A 20,601-nucleotide genomic window follows, 5' to 3' on the forward strand; every position below is an offset into this window, starting at 1 on the left:
ATGATTTTAACCGGAGTAGTTAAGATCATATTGCTGTTTCTCGGCCTTCTGAGGGAGGTAAAAGCTTCAGATCAGGGGACAGCGGGCAGATGAATCTGCATTGAGGTATGTAGCAGTTTTTATTTTCTGAATGGAATTGATGAGAAAATCCTGCCATACCGTTATAATGACATGTATGTATACTCTACACTTCAGTATTCTGGGGATGGTATTTCACTGGAATTACTCTGTTAAAAGTACATTAAACCTTTTTAATAGGTATTTATTATGTTAAACGTTTTTGCTGGAAGTAGAATCGTTTGCATTTTCTGAGGTACTGAGTGAATAAATGTTTGGGCATTATTTTTCCACTTGGCAGTTGCTTGTTTTAATTGTGACAGTTTCGTTTCTCTCTCACTGCTGTGTGTGAGGGGGAGGGGCCGTTTTTGGCGCTCTTTGCTACGCATCAAAAATTTCCAGTCAGTTACTCTTGTATTTCCTGCATGATCCGGTTCATCTCTAACAGAACTCAGGGGTCTTCAAACTTCTTTGGAGGGAGGTAGATTCTCTCAGCAGAGCTGTGAGACTTATATATTGACTGTGATTAAAAACGTTGCTCTGTAATTTTTATGCTTCAAATTTAATTATTGTTACTTTACTAATGGGAACAAACCTTTGCTAAAAGTTGTGTTGTTTTTAAGGATTGATGCTATAACTGTTTTTTCAGTTCATTATTTCAACTGTCATTTAATCGTTTAGTGCTTCTTTGAGGCACAGTACGTTTTTGTTAAATAAGATTGTAACCAAGTTGCAAGTTTATTGCTAGTGTGTTAAACATGTCTGATTCAGAGGAAGATACCTGTGTCATTTGTTCCAATGCCAAGGTGGAGCCCAATAGAAATTTATGTACTAACTGTATTGATGCTACTTTAAATAAAAGCCAATCTGTACAAATTGAACAAATTTCACCAAACAGCGAGGGGAGAGTTATGCCGACTAACTCGCCTCACGTGTCAGTACCTGCATCTCCCGCCCGGGAGGTGCGTGATATTGTGGCGCCTAGTACATCTGGGCGGCCATTACAGATAACATTACAAGATATGGCTACTGTTATGACCGAAGTTTTGGCTAAATTACCAGAACTAAGAGGCAAGCGTGATCACTCTGGGGTGAGAACAGAGTGCGCTGATAATACTAGGGCCATGTCTGATACTGCGTCACAGCTTGCAGAGCATGAGGACGGAGAGCTTCATTCTGTGGGTGACGGTTCTGATCCAAACAGATTGGATTCAGATATTTCAAATTTTAAATTTAAATTGGAGAACCTCCGTGTATTACTAGGGGAGGTTTTAGCGGCTCTTAATGATTGTAACACTGTTGCAATACCAGAGAAATTGTGTAGGTTGGATAAATACTTTGCGGTACCGGCGAGTACTGACGTTTTTCCTATACCTAAGAGACTAACTGAAATTGTTACTAAGGAGTGGGATAGACCCGGTGTGCCGTTCTCACCCCCTCCAATATTTAGAAAGATGTTTCCAATAGACGCCACCACACGGGACTTATGGCAAACGGTCCCTAAGGTGGAGGGAGCAGTTTCTACTTTAGCTAAGCGTACCACTATCCCGGTGGAGGATAGCTGTGCTTTTTCAGATCCAATGGATAAAAAATTAGAGGGTTACCTTAAGAAAATGTTTGTTCAACAAGGTTTTATATTGCAACCCCTTGCATGCATCGCGCCGATTACGGCTGCGGCAGCATTTTGGATTGAGTCTCTGGAAGAGAACCTTAGTTCAGCTACGCTGGACGACATTACGGACAGGCTTAGAGTCCTTAAACTAGCTAATTCATTCATTTCGGAGGCCGTAGTACATTTAACCAAACTTACGGCTAAGAACTCAGGATTCGCCATTCAGGCACGTAGGGCGCTGTGGCTAAAATCCTGGTCAGCTGATGTAACTTCTAAGTCCAAATTACTTAATATACCTTTCAAGGGGCAAACTTTATTTGGGCCCGGTTTGAAAGAAATTATCGCTGACATTACAGGAGGTAAGGGCCACGCCCTGCCTCAAGACAAAGCCAAAGCTAAGGCTAGACAGTCTAATTTTCGTCCCTTTCGGAATTTCAAAGCAGGAGCAGCACCAACTTCCACTGCACCAAAACAGGAAGGAGCTGTTGCTCGTTACAGACAAGGCTGGAAACCTAACCAGTCCTGGAACAAGGGCAAGCAGGCCAGGAAACCTGCTGCTGCCCCAAAGACAGCATGAACCGAGGGCCCCCGATCCGGGACCGGATCTAGTGGGGGGCAGACTTTCTCTCTTCGCCCAGGCTTGGGCAAGAGATGTTCAGGATCCCTGGGCGCTAGAGATCATATCTCAGGGATACCTTCTAGACTTCAAATTCTCTCCCCCAAGAGGGAGATTTCATCTGTCAAGGTTGTCAACAAACCAGATAAAGAAAGAAGCGTTTCTACGCTGTGTACAAGATCTGTTATTAATGGGAGTGATCCATCCGGTTCCGCGGTCGGAACAAGGACAAGGGTTTTACTCAAACCTGTTTGTGGTTCCCAAAAAAGAGGGAACTTTCAGGCCAATCTTGGATTTAAAGATCCTAAACAAATTCCTAAGAGTTCCATCGTTCAAAATGGAAACTATTCGGACAATCTTACCCATGATCCAAAAGGGTCAGTACATGACCACAGTGGATTTAAAGGATGCTTACCTTCACATACCGATTCACAAAGATCATTACCGGTATCTAAGGTTTGCCTTCTTAGACAGGCATTACCAGTTTGTAGCTCTTCCATTCGGATTGGCTACGGCTCCAAGAATCTTCACAAAGGTTCTGGGTGCCCTTCTGGCGGTACTAAGACCGCGAGGAATTTCGGTAGCTCCGTACCTAGACGACATTCTGATACAAGCTTCAAGCTTTCAAACTGCCAAGTCTCATACAGAGTTAGTTCTGGCATTTCTAAGGTCGCATGGATGGAAAGTGAACGAAAAGAAGAGTTCTCTCTTTCCTCTCACAAGAGTTCCATTCTTGGGGACTCTTATAGATTCTGTAGAAATGAAGATTTATCTGACAGAAGACAGATTAACAAAGCTTCTAAATGCATGCCGTGTCCTTCATTCCATTCAACTCCCGTCAGTAGCTCAATGCATGGAGGTGATCGGCTTAATGGTAGCAGCAATGGACATAGTACCCTTTGCACGTCTACATCTCAGACCGCTGCAATTGTGCATGCTGAGTCAGTGGAATGGGGATTACTCAGACTTGTCCCCTACTCTGAATCTGGATCAAGAGACCAGAAACTCTCTTCTATGGTGGCTTTCTCGGCCACATCTGTCCAGGGGGATGCCATTCAGCAGGCCGGACTGGACAATTGTAACAACAGACGCCAGCCTACTAGGTTGGGGCGCTGTCTGGAATTCTCTGAAGGCTCAGGGACAATGGAGTCAGGAGGAAAGTCTCCTGCCAATAAACATTCTGGAATTGAGAGCAGTTCTCAATGCCCTTCTGGCTTGGCCCCAGTTAAAAACTCGGGGGTTCATCAGGTTTCAGTCGGACAACATCACGACTGTAGCTTACATCAACCATCAGGGAGGGACAAGAAGCTCCCTAGCAATGATGGAAGTATCAAAGATAATTCGCTGGGCAGAGTCTCACTCTTGCCACCTGTCAGCAATCCACATCCCGGGAGTGGAGAACTGGGAGGCGGATTTCTTGAGTCGCCAGACTTTTCATCCGGGGGAGTGGGAACTTCATCCGGAGGTCTTTGCCCAAATACTTCGACGTTGGGGCAAACCAGAGATAGATCTCATGGCGTCTCGCCAGAACGCCAAACTTCCTCGCTACGGGTCCAGATCCAGGGATCCGGGAGCGGTTCTGATAGATGCTTTGACAGCACCTTGGAACTTCGGGATGGCTTATGTGTTTCCACCCTTCCCGCTGCTTCCTCGATTGATTGCCAAAATCAAACAGGAGAGAGCATCAGTGATTCTAATAGCGCCTGCATGGCCACGCAGGACTTGGTATGCAGATCTAGTGGACATGTCATCCTGTCCGCCTTGGTCTCTACCTCTAAGACAGGACCTTCTGATACAGGGTCCATTCAAACATCAAAATCTAACTTCTCTGAAGCTGACTGCTTGGAAATTGAACGCTTGATTTTATCAAAACGTGGGTTTTCTGAGTCGGTTATTGATACCCTGATACAGGCTAGGAAGCCTGTTACCAGAAGGATTTACCATAAGATATGGCGTAAATACCTATACTGGTGCGAATCCAAAGGTTACTCCTGGAGTAAGGTTAGGATTCCTAGGATATTGTCCTTTCTACAAGAAGGTTTAGAAAAGGGTTTATCGGCTAGCTCATTAAAGGGACAGATCTCAGCTCTGTCCATCTTGTTACACAGGCGTCTGTCAGAAAATCCAGACGTCCAGGCCTTTTGTCAGGCTTTAGCTAGGATCAAGCCTGTGTTTAAAACTGTTGCTCCGCCATGGAGTTTAAACCTTGTTCTTAACGTTCTACAAGGAGTTCCGTTTGAACCCCTTCATTCCATTGATATAAAATTGTTATCTTGGAAAGTGTTATTTTTAATGGCTATTTCTTCGGCTCGGAGAGTCTCTGAGTTATCAGCTTTACATTGTGATTCTCCTTATTTGATTTTTCATTCAGATAAGGTAGTTCTGCGTACAAAACCTGGGTTCTTACCTAAGGTAGTCACTAACAGGAACATCAATCAAGAGATCGTGGTGCCTTCCCTGTGTCCGAATCCTTCTTCAAAGAAGGAACGTCTTCTACACAATCTGGATGTAGTTCGTGCCCTCAAGTTCTACTTGCAGGCAACTAGGGATTTTCGACAAACGTCTTCCCTGTTTGTCGTGTACTCTGGTCAGAGGAGAGGTCATAAGGCTTCGGCTACCTCTCTCTCCTTCTGGCTTCGTAGCATAATTCGTTTAGCCTATGAGACTGCTGGACAGCAGCCTCCTGAAAGAATTACAGCTCATTCTACTAGAGCTGTGGCTTCCACTTGGGCCTTTAAGAATGAGGCCTCTGTTGAACAGATTTGCAAGGCTGCAACTTGGTCTTCGCTTCATACTTTTTCCAAATTTTACAAATTTGACACTTTTGCTTCTTCGGAGGCTATTTTTGGGAGAAAGGTTCTTCAGGCAGTGGTTCCTTCTGTATAATGAGCCTGCCTATCCCTCCCGTCATCCGTGTACTTTTGCTTTGGTATTGGTATCCCAGAAGTAATGATGACCCGTGGACTGATCACACATAACAGAAGAAAACATAATTTATGCTTACCTGATAAATTCCTTTCTTCTGTTGTGTGATCAGTCCACGGCCCGCCCTGTTTTTTAAGGCAGGTAAATATCTTTTAAATTATACTCCAGTCACCACTTCACCCTTGGTTTCTCCTTTCTCGTTGATTCTTGGTCGAATGACTGGGAGTGACGTAGAGGGGAGGAGCTATATGCAGCTCTGCTGGGTGAATCCTCTTGCATTTCCTGTTGGGGAGGAGTAATATCCCAGAAGTAATGATGACCCGTGGACTGATCACACAACAGAAGAAAGGAATTTATCAGGTAAGCATAAATTATGTTTTTTCCACACAAATCGTTCTGAAGGGCAGGTAGGCGCCACAGCAGAGCTGTGGCAAGGTGCTGAAAGTCTTTTTTACCGGTTTTGACGTTTTTTCAATCCGGTTTTGCCATTAAGGGTTTAATTGTTTATTTGCATAGCTGTGCAAAGTTACTAAGGCTGTAAGATACTACTGTAAAAATTTCGTTGTTTACTGCTTTTTTACACTGTTTTGCAGAACTTGTGCAGCTTTTTTTCTCTTAAAGGCACAGTACCGTTTTAATTCTAAGTGTTATTTACTTTGATTACAGTGTTTTCCAAGCTTGCTTGTTACATTACTAGCCTGTTTAACATGTCTGACACCAAGGAAAATCCTTGTTCAATATGTTTGGAAGCCATTGTGGAACCCCCTCTTAGAATGTGTCCCAATTGTACTGATATGTCTATAAATTATAAAGAACATATATTAGCACTTCAAAATAGAGCAATAGATGATTCTCAGTCAGAAGTAAATGAGGATTCACCATCTAGCTCTCCCCAAGTGTCACAACCAGTAACGCCCGCACAAGTGACGCAAAGTACCTCTAGTGCGTCAAATTCATTTACTTTACAAGACATGGCCACAGTTATGAATACAACCCTCACAGAGGTTTTATCCAAACTGCCTGGTTTACAAGGAAAGCGGGACAGCTCTGGGTTAAGGAAAAATGCTGAGCCGTCTCATGCTTTAGTAGCCGTAGCTGATATGCCCTCACAATGCTCTGAAGGGATGAGGGATTTGTTATCTGAGGGAGAAATTTCTGATTCAGGAAAGACGCTTCCTCAGACAGATTCTGATAGGACGGCCTTTAAATTTAAGCTTGAACACCTCCGCTTATTGCTTAGGGAGGTATTGGCAACTCTCGATGATTGTGACCCTAAAGTGGTCCAAGAGAAATTGTGTAAAATGGATAAATACTTAGCGGTTCCTGTTTACACTGATGTTTTTCCAGTCCCTAAGAGGATTGTGAATATTATTGCTAAGGAGTGGGATAGACCAGGTATTCCGTTCACTCCCCCTCCTGTTTTTAAGAAAATGTTTCCCATATTTGACACCATAAGGGACTCATGGCAGACAGTTCCTAAGGTGGAGGGAGCTATTTGTACTCTGTCTAAGCGTACAACTATACCTATCGAAGACAGTTGTGCTTTCAAAGATCCTATGGATAAAAAATTAGAGGGTCTCTTGAAGAAAATTTTTGTTCATCAAGGTTTTTCTCTCCAACCTATTGCGTGCATTGTTCCTGTAACGACTGCAGCTGCTTTCTGGTTTGAGGCTCTAGAGGAGGCTCTTCAAATGGAGACTCCATTAGAGTAGATTATGGACAGAATTAAGGCCCTTAAGTTGGCTAATTCTTTTATTACAGATGCCACATTTCAACTGGCTAAATTAGCGGCAAAGAATTCAGGTTTTGCCATTTTAGCACGCAGGGCGTTATGGCTTAAGTCCTGGTCTGCTGATGTGTCATCTAAATCTAAACTTTTGAACATTCCTTTCAAAGGTAAGACCCTATTCGGGCCTGAACTGAAAGAGATTATTTCAGACATCACTGGAGGGAAAGGTCATGCCCTCCCTCAGGATAGATCAAGTAAGATGAGGACCAAACAGAATAATTTTCATTCCTTTCGGAACTTTAAGAGTGGTCCCGCTTCAGCTTCCTCTACTGCAAAGCAAGAGGGGAATTTTGCCCAATCCAAGTCAGTCTGGAGACCTAACTAGGCTTGGAACAAGGGTAAACAGGCCAAGAAGCCTGCAGCTGCTTGTAAAACAGCATGAAGGGGTAGCCCCCGATCCGGGACCGGATCTGGTAGGGGGCAGACTCTCTTCACTCAGGCTTGGACGAGAGATGTTCACGATCCCTGGGCTTTAGAAATTGTGTCCCAGGGGTATCTTCTGGAATTCAAAGACTCCCTTCCAAGGGGGAGATTTCACATTTCTCGATTGTCTGTAAACCAGACATAGAGAGAGGCGTTCTTACGCTGTGTAGAAGACCTACATACCATGGGGGTGATCCGCCCAGTCCCAATAGAGGAACAGGGGCTAGAGTTTTATTCAAACCTGTTTGTTGTTCCCAAAAAAGAGGGAACTTTCAGACCAATCTTGGATCTCCAAATTCTAAACAAGTTCCTCAAGGTTCCATCATTCAAGATGGAGACTATTCGGACTATTCTACCTCTGATCCAGGAGGGTCAATATATGACTACTGTGGACTTAAAGGATGCGTATCTACACATCCCTATTAACAGAGATCATCATCAATTTCTCAGATTCACCTTTCTAAACAGGCATTACCAGTTTGTGGCCCTTCCCTCCGGGTTGGCCACGACTCCCAGAATTTTCACAAAAGTGCTAGGATCCCTTCTGGTGGTTCTGCGACCATGGGGCATAGCAGTGGCGCCTTATCTAGACGACATCTTAATTCAGGCGTCGACTTTCCAGCTAGCCAAGTCTCACACGGACATCGTGTTGGTTTTTCTGAGAGCTCACGGGTGGAAGGTGAACATAAAAAAGAGTTCTCTCTTCCCTCTTTCAAGAGTTTCCTTCCTAGGGCCTCTGATAGACTCGGTAGAAATGAAAATATTTCTGACGGAGGTCAGAAAATTAAAACTCTTAACCACTTGCCGAGCTCTTCATTCCATTCCTCGGCCATCAGTGGCTCTGTGTATGGAGGTAATCGGACTCATGGTAGTGGCAATGGACATAGTTCCTTTTGCCCGCCTACACCTCAGACCACTGCAACTATGCATGCTCAAACAGTGGAATGGGGATTATGCAGATTTATCTCCTCAACTGCATCTGGACCAGGGGACCAGAGACTGTCTTCTCTGGTGGTTGTCTCAGGACCACCTGTCTCAGGGAATGTGTTTCCGCAGGCCAGAGTGGCTCATTGTAACGACAGATGCCAGCCTGCTAGGCTGGGGTGCCGTCTGGAACTCCCTGAAAGCACAGGGCTTATGGTCTCGGGAGGAAGCTCTCCTCCCGATAAACATTCTAGAACTGAGAGCGATATTCAATGCGCTTCAGGTGTGGCCTCAGCTTGCTGCGGCCAAATTCATCAGATTTCAGGCGGACAACATCACGACTGTAGCTTATATCAATCATCAAGGAGGAACAAGGAGTCCTCTAGCGATGATGGAGGTAACCAAAATAATCCGGTGGGCAGAGGATCACTCTTGCCATCTCTCAGCAATCCACATCCCAGGGGTAGAGAACTGGGAGGCGGATTTTCTAAGTCGTCAGACTTTTCATCCGGGGGGAGTGGGAACTCCATCCGGAGGTATTTGCCCAGCTGATTCAGCTATGGGGCACACCAGAATTGGATCTGATGGCGTCTCGTCAGAATGCCAAACTTCCTCGTTACGGGTCCAGGTCCCGGGATCCCAAGGCGGTACTGATAGATGCTCTAGCAGTGCCTTGGTCTTTCAATCTGGCCTATTTATTTCCACCGTTTCCTCTCCTCCCACGTCTGGTTGCCAGAATCAAGCAGGAGAGAGCTTCGGTAATTCTGATAGCACCTGCGTGGCCACGCAGGATTTGGTATGCAGACCTAGTGGACATGTCCTCGGTTCCACCGTGGACTCTGCCAATGAGGCGGGACCTTCTAATTCAAGGTCCGTTCACGCATCCAAATCTAATTTCTCTGCGTCTGACTGCTTGGAGATTGAACGCCTGATTCTATCAAAGCGTGGTTTCTCTGAGTCGGTCATTGATACCCTGATTCAGGCTAGAAAGCCTGTCACCAGGAAGATCTATCATAAGATTTGGCGCAAATATCTTTATTGGTGTGAATCCAAAGGTTACTCGTGGAGTAAGATTAGTATTCCTAGAATATTGTCTTTTCCCCAAGAAGGTTTGGAGAAGGGATTATCTGCTAGTTCCCTAAAAGGACAAATATCTGCTTTGTCTATTCTACTACACAAAAGTCTGGCAGATGTCCCAGACGTTCAAGCATTTAGTCAGGCTTTGGTCAGAATCAAGCCTGTATTTAAACCTGTTGCTCCGCTATGGAGCCTAAACTTAGTTCTTAAAGTTCTTCAAGGGGTTCCGTTTGAACCTATGCATTCCATAGATATTAAGCTTCTATCTTGGAAAGTTTGGTTTTTAGTAGCCATCTCTTCGGCTCGAAGAGTTTCTGAGCTATCTGCTTTACAATGTGATTCCCCTTACCTTGTTTTCCATGCAGATAAGGTGGTTTTGCGTACCAAACCTGGTTTTCTTCCTAAGGTTGTTTCTAATAAGAATATCAATCAAGAGATGGTTGTTCCTTCTCTGTGTCCTAATCCTTCATCAAAGAAGGAACGTCTGTTAGACAATCTTGTTGTGGTTCGTGCTTTAAAGTTCTACTTACAAGCAACTAAAGATTTCCGTCAAACATCTTCATTGTTTGTTGTTTATTCTGGTAAACGGGGAGGTCAAAGGGCTACGGCTACCTCTCTTTCCTTTTGGCTGAAATGCATCATCCGTTTGGCCTATGAGACTGCTGGACAGCAGCCTCCTGAAAGAATTACTGCTCATTCTACTAGAGCTGTGGCTTCTACATGGGCTTTTAAGAATGAGGCTTCTGTTGAACAGATTTATAATGCGGCTACTTGGTCTTCGCTTCATACTTCTTCCAAATTTTACAAATTCGATACTTTTGCTTCTTCGGAGGCTATTTTTGGGAGAAAGGTTCTACAAGCAGTGGTGCCTTCCGTTTAAGGTACCTGTCTTGTCCCTCCCTTCATCCGTGTCCTAAAGCTTTGGTATTGGTATCCCACAAGTAAGGATGAATCCGTGGACTCAATACATCTTACAAGAGAAAACATAATTTATGCTTACCTGATAAATTTATTTCTTTTGTGATGTATCGAGTCCATGGCCCACCCTGTTTTTTAAGACAGGCATATATATTTTTATTTTAAAACTTTCAGTCACCACTGCACCCTATTGTTTCTCCTTTTTCTTCCTAGCCTTCGGTCGAATGACTGGGGGGTGGAGCTATATAGACAGCTCTGCTTTGGTTGCTCTCTTTGCCACTTCCTGTTGGGAAGGAGAATATCCCACAAGTAAGGATGAATCTGTGGACTCGATACATCACAAGAGAAATAAATTTATCAGGTAAGCATAAATTATGTTTTTCGTTAACAAGGATCAACTGTTTATTTTACAATGTTGCCTACGATATACTTGTGGGAAGCCTAATAGGAGCACGCTCTTTTTTTGTGGCGCCTTACTAGGAGATGATCCGGTGAAGCGTAGATGCTATGTTTTTATTATGTCTACCCACGGCAGTGAAAGTTCTGAATGGGTAAGGAGACACTTGTATATCTCGACCTGTAACACATTTTTGCATCTATTCCTGGCGGCAGTATGAAGCGCAATATATGCGCGCTTCATCTCTTTGTTGTATTCAGCCCCGCCTCCTTCTTCTCAAGGTGGCGCCATCTTGGGCTAGGTTGATTGCCAATTTTCCAGCGTCATTCTCCGGCTTTGAACAGAGTGGCGTTATGTTTTCAACAGGCTCTGAGTTTGTCAGTGCACTAGTAATATTTATGTCTCGGATATATGTTTCTGTTTTCCGATACGGAGAGTCGGAATTTGCAAGAGTTTTAAGGATATGTCGGTCCCCTCCCTGTGAAAATAAAAGTTATTTACCACGGTAGCTTAGTGTTTACACGGAACTGCTCTAGCAATTCTTTTTAATCAAGTGTATATGATGGAAGCACATATACTGGTCACATATGTTTAAAAAAAATGTTTTTCTTTTATTTGGATATGTCTTCAGATAGAATTATAGACAATATCCTCTATACATTAAGACTGCTTAAGTAACAACATGGTTAAGTAAGCAGTTATTGTCTGGAAGTTCTGTCTTGTTTTTCCTATTCTGGGTTAACAACTTAAAATAAAAATGACTTTTTTTTTTTTTTTTTTTTTTTTTTGAACGCACATTTGAATAGAGATCAAATAGACCCTCTGAGCCTCTTGTCTCTCAGGAAGATGCTGTTTAGGCAAAGCCGCAGCTTTCTCCTTCTACGTCCCAAGCCTCTGGCGTCTTATGCAGTGCCCTGCAGTTCCTCTTAAATCTCCTGGAGGAGATTTGCTTGCAGAAATTATTGCCCAGGTATCTTAGCGGTATCTGTAGCATTATCTGTTTTTCCTATACTAAAGGGAATTTGCAAGAGGAATATTTGAAATTCAGATAGGAAAGTTTCTGTTCCCTATGCTCTACATAGATTGATCTTCCTCATAGGTCTTATGTGAAGGATATGTCGGTAGCCTCTGAGGCTGAAATCTCGGTCAGTTTAATTCTTTCATCTAAGCCTGAAGTAGTATTCTTCAGTCTTAAGCCTGGACACCTTTGTGTATGGTAAGGGAGGTTCTGGCTTCTTGGAGCGACTCAGATACGTTGTCGTTGTCAACCCTAAGGAATCTTGTAAACTTTATAAATGTTAGGATTCCTCTGTGGAAGTTTTTTACTATTCCAGTTCGTGCTAGGAGACTGGTCACAGGAATGGTCGCTGTCTCCATTATATATCAGGGAGCACAATGCCTAAGCAGTAGGACATTTCTACTCTGGCTTAGAGAACTATGGTTCCTAGAGAGTATAGCTGTTCTTCAGGATCATTGGACTAAGCTGGTGGCTTCTGTGTTTTGTATTGCCACTGTGTCAGGTGCGGCATCTTATTGGTGCAATGCCTTCCTGATTCTAAATTGATAAAGATCCTTTTGGAGCAGATCTAGTTCAGAATTGACTTTTAAGTGGGCCAATTCTTTATTTCTGATGCTACCAAGCAGTTTCAACCAGGAGCCAAGGTATCTGGCTTCTCTGTACTAGCTCCCGGGGGAGTTATGGACAGTGGGTTTTTCCTCTGAGTCTAAGTTTTTGGTGCATCCGTACAAGGGTGAGATTTTGTTTGGTTCTGAATGCTATGATTACAGGAGTTTGCCCCCAATCCGGGATTGGTCCTAGTAGGGGGTTGATTCTCTCTGACTTCAAACATAGCTATGAGATGTCCCAGGTAGTCTGTGGACATAGTACTTCAGGATCGCTACATTGTAGCCATTCTCTCCTTGTTTGAGGCAGGTTCCACCTCTCTTTGGGGTTCTGAAAAGAAGGGAACTTTTCACCCTATAGTAGGCCTGAAGGGTCTCAACAGGTTGTCTCATATGGAAACAAGTGATTCCATTCTTCCTTTTGAACTAGGAGGGTCAGGTTATAGTGAACGTAGTCCTGGAGGAGGCATACTTTAAAGTTCCTGAGGTTTGCCTTTTTTGTCAAGCTCTTTCAGCTGGTGGTTCTCCCCTTGACCTTGCATGGTTTTCAGAGAAGACTGTATTGATAATGATTAGGTTTCAGGGAATTGCTGTGGTGCCCTTCCTGGATGTCATAAAGGTTCAGGCGCCATCTTTTCTACAAGCAAACGCTCATTCAGATCTTGTTGCCTCTCTTCATTCCTCGAATGGAAGTGAATCTGAAGATGAGTTCCCTTGTTCCGGCTACAGAGGTAGTTTCTTAGGGACCAGATTAATTTCCCTATCTCTGAAAATATTCTTGACAGGGGTCAGGAAATGGAGAATTCTTTATTCTTGCCTTTCACAGCGCTCTACTGTTTGACCCTTCAGTTGGTCAATGTATGGAGGTAATGGGCTGATAGTTGCTTCATGGACATCATCCCTTTGCTTAAACCATCGGATAATCTGCGATTATGCATGTCCAAATAGTGGATCGAGGATCTTGTGGCTCTTTCTTGGAGGACAGATCTGGATCTGTCGACATGAGATTCTTCCCAGTTGTTCAGAGAGGGGAATTAGTGGTAGAGTGCTCACTTTGCTGGCGAGAGGTAGCGGGATAGTTTCCCGCATTCTCCAGAATTTTTGGGTCTGTCTTGGGGCACATGCTTTGAGAGACCTTCCTGAGTAATAGTCATGGTCGCTAGCCTGTTGGCTTGGTGACTATGGACTTGGGAGGAACTCGCTCTCCCTATATCAATCTTGGAGTGAAGAGAGATCTGCAATGCTCTGATGGCTTGACCTCGGTTGTCTTATCCGGTTTTTCAGGTTCTAGTTGTGAATTTATCTCAGTGGTTTACATTACCACCTAGGTGGTACCTGGAGTTCTTATCTACTATTCACTTTTCAAGAGTGTATACCGGGAGCGGACTTCTTGAGCAGTCAGATTTTTCATACCGGGGAGTGGGCACTCTCCCGAAGGTGTTCTCCAGGGTAATCCTCACATGGGGGGTGCTGGAGTTGGCAGTATGCCAATTTTCCATGTTGTTTGTGAATAAGTGTTCAGCAGGCTGCTCTCCTGAATTCCCTTGGGGTTTTCAGTCTGATTGTTCTCTTTCCAAGAGTCATTGTTCATTTCAAATGGGAGTGAGCATCTGTTTTTTAAAAGTTCCTGCATAGTCGCAGGATCTGGTTTTCAGTCTTGGCGAAAATTATTTCTTCCACCTTGGTGGTTGTTCCTGAGGAAGGACCTCTATTTCAGGGTTCATTCTTTCATTTAACTTTGTTTTCTCTGAAGCTTTCTGCCTGGAGATTAACAACTTAGTTTCTATCTAAGCGTGGCCTTTTTGAATCGGTCATTATGACCATGATTCAGGCTCTTAAGTCTGTTTCTGGTTTCTTTTAACATATTGTATGGGTAAATTCCCGGATTGGTGTGAATCCATGGACTATTCTTGGAAGTAGTGTCAGGTTTCCTAGGGGTTTTGCCCTTCTCCAGGTCAGTCTGGAGGACGGTTTGTCAGTCAGTTTTCTGAGGGGTAGATTCTGCATTATCTTTAGTTACACTAGTGTCTGACGGATGTGCCAGACATCTATACTTTGTTAGATACTGGTTAGTATTAGGCATGTTTAAGTCTGTTGCTCTTCTTGGAGCTTTAACCTTTTAAGGTTTTTGCAGCGGGCTCAGTTTGAGCCTTCGCATTCTATAAGATTTTACTTTTTTTTCTTGGAATTTTCTTTTTTTGCTGTATCTTCTGCTCGGAGAGTTCAGGTACTCTCGGCTTGCAGTGTGAATCTCCTTATCTCATATTTCATGCAGATAAGGGAGTTCTCCGTACCAAGTTTGGTTTTCTTTTTTAGGTTGTTTCCGACAAAATTATTAATCAGGAAATTGTTGTTCTTTCTCTCTGTCCCAATCCTTCTTCTCATAAAGACCGTTTGTTGCACAACTTAGTCGTTGTGCGGGCTTTTAAATTATATCTGTAGACAAAGAAGGACTTTCGTCAGTCTTCGGCATTGTATGATTTCTGGAAATCGTTATGGTCAGAAAGCTACTGCTTCTTCTCCTTTCCTCTGGCTGAGAAGTATTGTTCGTTTGGCATATGAGACTGCTGGACAGCAGAATCCTGAGAAAATTACAGCCCGTTCCACTAGGGCAGTGTTTTCTTCTTGGGCCTTCAAGAATGAGGCTTCAGTAGAACAGATCTGTAAGGCTGCGATTTGGTCTTCTTTGCACACTTTTTCTAAATTCTATAAATTTGATATGTTTGCCTCGCCTGAGGCTTCTTTTGGGAGAAAGGTTCTGCAAGCAGCGCTGCCTTCTGTTTAGGTTACCTGTCTTGTTCCTCCCTAATCATCCGTGTCCTCTAGCTTGGGTATTGGTTCCCAACAGTAATTGATGATCCCATGGACTCACTGTGTCATTAGAAAGAAAACAAAATTTATACTTACCTAATAAATTTATTTATTTCTTGACACGGTGAGTCCACGGCCCCCCCTGTTTTCAGACTGTTTTTGTTATATCAACCTCAGGCACCTTTGCACCTTGTGGTGTTTACTTTTCTCCTTTCCTTCGGTCGAATGACTGGGGTTTGTGGGAAGGGAAGTGATACTTAACAGATTTGCTGTGGTGCTCTTTGCCTCCTCCTGCTGGTTAGGAGTGATATTCCCCAACAGTAATTGATGATCCCGTGGACTCACCATGTCAAGAAAGAAATACATTTATCAGGTAAACATACATTTTGTTTTCCAAGGGCTAGATCACATCCCGAGTAGGAACAATAATCTCTGTTAAACAAAAGATATTAACAGTGAGTGACAAACGTGGTTGGTAACAGTTTACTTTTGAGCACTCTTCTCTCTGTCAAGATAACGTATGTCAGCATCCTTAGCTGATCTGAAAGCTCCTTGGTCAGCTGTTTGTGATACATTTTGGAAGAGTGCGTGTTTTGTCTTTTTTTTGTCTAACGTCATATAGCTCAAGTGAGGTTTGATACTTTTTGCCTGTTGTCTACGGTCTTGAAGAGTCGAGTTAGTGGTTTTTTTTGTGTTCAGTCTGTAATTGTAAGTGGGTTTCTTTCTATAGGACCTTCAAGAAGAGGTGGAACGGGAAAGTAACCATCTGCAGAAGCTTCAGGCTCAGAAACAAGAGGTGCAGGAGGTCCTGGAGGGTTTGGACAAGCAAAAACAACAGCTTGAGTGCCAACTCCAAGAGCTGCGCTTGCAGTGTGCCGAGGAGGAGAAGCTGGTATGTAGGTGGCAGATTTATTAGGGTGGGGGCATCAAAACAGATATAAATATTGAATTAAAAACCTGTGGTAAAATTATATCTAACCCATCTATTTTTAGGTTTCTCCATTAGTCCTAAGGACTTGCAAGTCACTTACAAGTGATAGTGTTTGTTTATGAATAGGATCAGATTTCCATGTTATAGCATGTTTGTTCTCTCTTGCGTGTATAAAGTATCCCAAGAAAGAACCATTTGAATTTGGCGAGCTTTGTATCTACTCTAGGACTAACCCTTTTATTGCCCCCTCACACCACGTCTTCTATTATTTTATACGATTTTTGTGATTAAAAATGATGAGAAGATTTGGAGTGACTATTTTAACAGCCATACCATTAACAGTATGACAATAGACCAAACACCAGTCTTTTGCTTTGAATCCACAGTAAAATATCTGATATTGGGCTAGTTTAGGAGTGGAGCGCTGATAACGGGTTTATCGTGGGAGTTTGAGCTCGTCGGGATTACCACTGGTATTACAAATTGAAAGTAAACGTGATCACTTGAGCACAATCGCGATTTACGCTAGAATGATTACTGCAAATTCAGAGCTCTGGTTAACTGTTTTGTGAAACTAAAAAGTTGCACAAAACACGTCAAAAATACACTACAAAGTACAGTTACCCTCATAATAACACTATCTAATAAATATTATTATACAAAAATATTGCACACAAAACTGATATGGGCTCAAAGATACGTGGTCTCAGGTGGTCTCAAAAAAAGGCAGGCAAAGGGCTTTAGCATAGAGATACATACATATACATATCTAAAGATGTATATGTATGTATATTTAAATGTCTTTATATCTGTACATATGTATTTATGTATCTATACAGGGAGTGCAGAATTATTAGGCAAGTTGTATTTTTGAGGATTAATTTTATTATTGAACAACAACCATGTTCTCAATGAACCCAAAAAACTCATTAATCTCAAAGCTGAATATTTTTGGAAGTAGTTTTTAGTTTGTTTTTAGTTTTAGCTATTTTAGGGGGATATCTGTGTGTGCAGGTGACTATTACTGTGCATAATTATTAGGCAACTTAACAAAAAACAAATATATACCCATTTCAATTATTTATTTCTTCTGTTAAGTGTGATCAGTCCACGGGTCATCATTACTTCTGGGATATTACTCCTCCCCAACAGGAAGTGCAAGAGGATTCACCCAGCAGAGCTGCATATAGCTCCTCCCCTCTACGTCACTCCCAGTCATTCTCTTGCACCCAACGACTAGATAGGATGTGTGAGAGGACTATGGTGATTATACTTAGTTTTATATCTTCAATCAAAAGTTTGTTATTTTAAAATAGCACCGGAGTGTGTTATTACCTCTCTGGCAGAGTTTGAAGAAGAATCTACCAGAGTTTTGCTATGATTTTAGCCGGAGTAGTTAAGATCATATTGCTGTTCTCGGCCATCTGAGGAGTGAGGTAAACTTCAGATCAGGGGACAGCGGGCAGATGAATCTGCATAGAGGTATATAGCAGTTTTTATTTTCTGACAATGGAATTGATGAGAAAATCCTGCCATACCGATATAATGTCATGTATGTATACTTTACACTTCAGTATTCTGGGGAATGGTACTTCACTAGAATTACACTGTAAGAAATACATAAAGCTGTTTAATAACTAGAGATTATGTTTAACGTTTTTGCTGGAATGTAAAATCGTTTTCATTTGCTGAGGTACTGTGTGAATAAATGTTTGGGCACTATTTTTCCACTTGGCAGTTGCTTAATCTGTTTTTCTGACAGTTTCTGTTCTCCCTCACTGCTGTGTGTGAGGGGGAGGGGCCGTTTTTTGGCGCTTTTTCTATGCATCAAATATTTCAGTCAGCAACTCATTGTATTCCCTGCATGATCCGGTTCATCTCTACAGAGCTCAGGGGTCTTCAAAACTTATTTTGAGGGAACTAATTTCTCTCAGCAGAGCTGTGAGAATTATAGTTTGACTGAGATAAAAAACGTTTATTCTGTAATTTGTTTCCTGCTTTCAGAATTTGTTATCTTTGCTAATGGGATTAAACCTTTGCTAAAGTTGTGTTGTTTACAAGGATTGAGGCTATAACTGTTTCAATTTATTAATTTTCAACTGTCATAGATCTTCTGTGCTTCTTAAAGGCACAGTACATTTTAATATTATTCTAATTGAATTGTATTTCCAAGTTACAAGTTTATTTGCTAGTGTGTTAAACATGTCTGATTCAGAGGATGATACCTGTGTCATTTGTTGCAATGCCAAAGTGGAGCCCAATAGAAATTTATGTACTAACTGTATTGATGCTACTTTAAATAAAAGTCAATCTGTACAAATTGAACAAATTTCACCAAACAACGAGGGGAGAGTTATGCCGACTAACTCGCCTCACGTGTCAGTACCTACATCTCCCGCTCAGAGGGAGGTGCGTGATATTATAGCGCCGAGTACATCTGGGCGGCCATTACAAATCACATTACAGGATATGGCTACTGTTATGACTGAGGTTTTGGCTAAATTACCAGAACTAAGAGGTAAGCGTGATCACTCTGGGGTGAGAACAGAGTGCGCTGATAATATTAGGGCCATGTCAGACACTGCGTCACAGGTGGCAGAACATGAGGACGGAGAACTTCATTCTGTGGGTGACGGTTCTGATCCAAACAGACTGGATTCAGATATTTCAAATTTTAAATTTAAACTGGAAAACCTCTGTGTATTACTAGGGGAGGTGTTAGCGGCTCTGAATGATTGTAACACAGTTGCAATACCAGAGAAAATGTGTAGGTTGGATAAATATTTTGCGGTACCGACGAGTACTGAGGTTTTTCCTATACCTAAGAGACTTACTGAAATTGTTACTAAGGAGTGGGATAGACCCGGTGTGCCGTTCTCACCCCCTCCGATATTTAGAAAAATGTTTCCAATAGACGCCACCACAAGGGACTTATGGCAAACGGTCCCTAAGGTGGAGGGAGCAGTTTCTACCTTAGCTAAGCGTACCACTATCCCGGTGGAGGATAGCTGTGCTTTTTCAGATCCAATGGATAAAAAGTTAGAGGGTTACCTTAAGAAAATGTTTGTTCAACAAGGTTTTATATTGCAACCCCTTGCATGCATTGCGCCGATCACGGCTGCAGCGGCATTCTGGATTGAGTCTCTGGAAGAGAACATTGGTTCAGCTACTCTGGACGACATTACGGACAGGCTTAGAGTCCTTAAACTAGCTAATTCATTCATTTCGGAGGCCGTAGTACATCTTACTAAACTTACGGCGAAGAATTCAGGATTCGCCATTCAGGCACGCAGGGCGCTGTGGCTAAAATCCTGGTCAGCTGATGTTACTTCTAAGTCTAAATTGCTTAATATACCTTTCAAAGGGCAGACCTTATTCGGGCCCGGGTTGAAAGAGATTATCGCTGACATTACAGGAGGTAAAGGCCATGCCCTGCCTCAGGACAAAGCCAAAGCCAAGACTAGACAGTCTAATTTTCGTTCCTTTCGTAATTTCAAAGCAGGAGCAGCATCAACTTCCTCTGCACCAAAACAGGAAGGAGCTGTTGCTCGCTACAGACAAGGCTGGAAACCTAACCAGTCCTGGAACAAGGGCAAGCAGACTAGGAAACCTGCTGCTGCCCCTAAAACAGCATGAATTGAGGGCCCCCGATCCGGGATCGGATCTAGTGGGGGGCAGACTTTCTCTCTTCGCCCAGGCTTGGGCAAGAGATGTTCAGGATCCCTGGGCGCTAGAGATAATATCTCAGGGATACCTTCTGGACTTCAAATACTCTCCTCCAAGAGAGAGATTTCATCTGTCAAGATTGTCAACAATCCAGACAAAGAAAGAGGCGTTTCTACGCTGCGTACAAGAGCTCTTGTTAATGGGAGTAATCCATCCAGTTCCACGATCGGAACAGGGACAGGGGTTTTACTCAAATCTGTTTGTGGTTCCCAAAAAAGAGGGAACTTTCAGACCAATCCTGGACTTAAAGATCCTAAACAAATTCCTAAGAGTTCCATCGTTCAAGATGGAGACTATTCGGACAATTTTACCTATGATCCAAGAGGGTCAATACATGACCACTGTAGATTTAAAAGATGCTTACCTTCACATACCGATTCACAAAGATCATTATCGGTACCTAAGGTTTGCCTTCCTAGACAGGCATTACCAGTTTGTGGCTCTTCCATTCGGATTGGCTACAGCTCCAAGAATCTTCACAAAGGTTCTGGGTGCTCTTCTGGCGGTACTAAGACCGCGGGGAATCTCGGTAGCTCCATACCTAGACGACATTCTGATACAAGCTTCAAGCTTTCAAACTGCCAAGTCTCATACAGAGTTAGTGCTGGCATTTCTAAGGTCACATGGATGGAAGGTGAACGAAAAGAAAAGTTCACTCGTTCCACTCACAAGAGTTCCCTTCCTGGGGACTCTTATAGATTCGGTAGAAATGAAGATTTACCTGACAGAGGACAGGCTAACAAGACTTCAAAGTGCTTGCCGCACCCTTCAT

The 20,601-nt window shown here is 42.9% G+C and overlaps 1 protein-coding gene across 3 annotated transcripts in view; it reads left to right on the forward strand.

The window, feature by feature from the left end:
- EPS15 (epidermal growth factor receptor pathway substrate 15) overlaps positions 1 to 20,601 on the forward strand; it is a 269,067-nt gene that overhangs the window by 165,310 nt on the left and 83,156 nt on the right. For all 3 annotated transcript variants that reach the window (XM_053693489.1, XM_053693490.1, XM_053693491.1), the window contains one exon: positions 15,903 to 16,064. In XM_053693489.1, coding sequence (XP_053549464.1) covers positions 15,903 to 16,064 — 162 coding nt within the window. The remainder of the gene's footprint in view (positions 1 to 15,902; positions 16,065 to 20,601) is intronic.

Source organism: Bombina bombina, chromosome 10 (genome assembly GCF_027579735.1).
Source record: "Bombina bombina isolate aBomBom1 chromosome 10, aBomBom1.pri, whole genome shotgun sequence".
Lineage (NCBI taxonomy): Eukaryota > Metazoa > Chordata > Amphibia > Anura > Bombinatoridae > Bombina > Bombina bombina.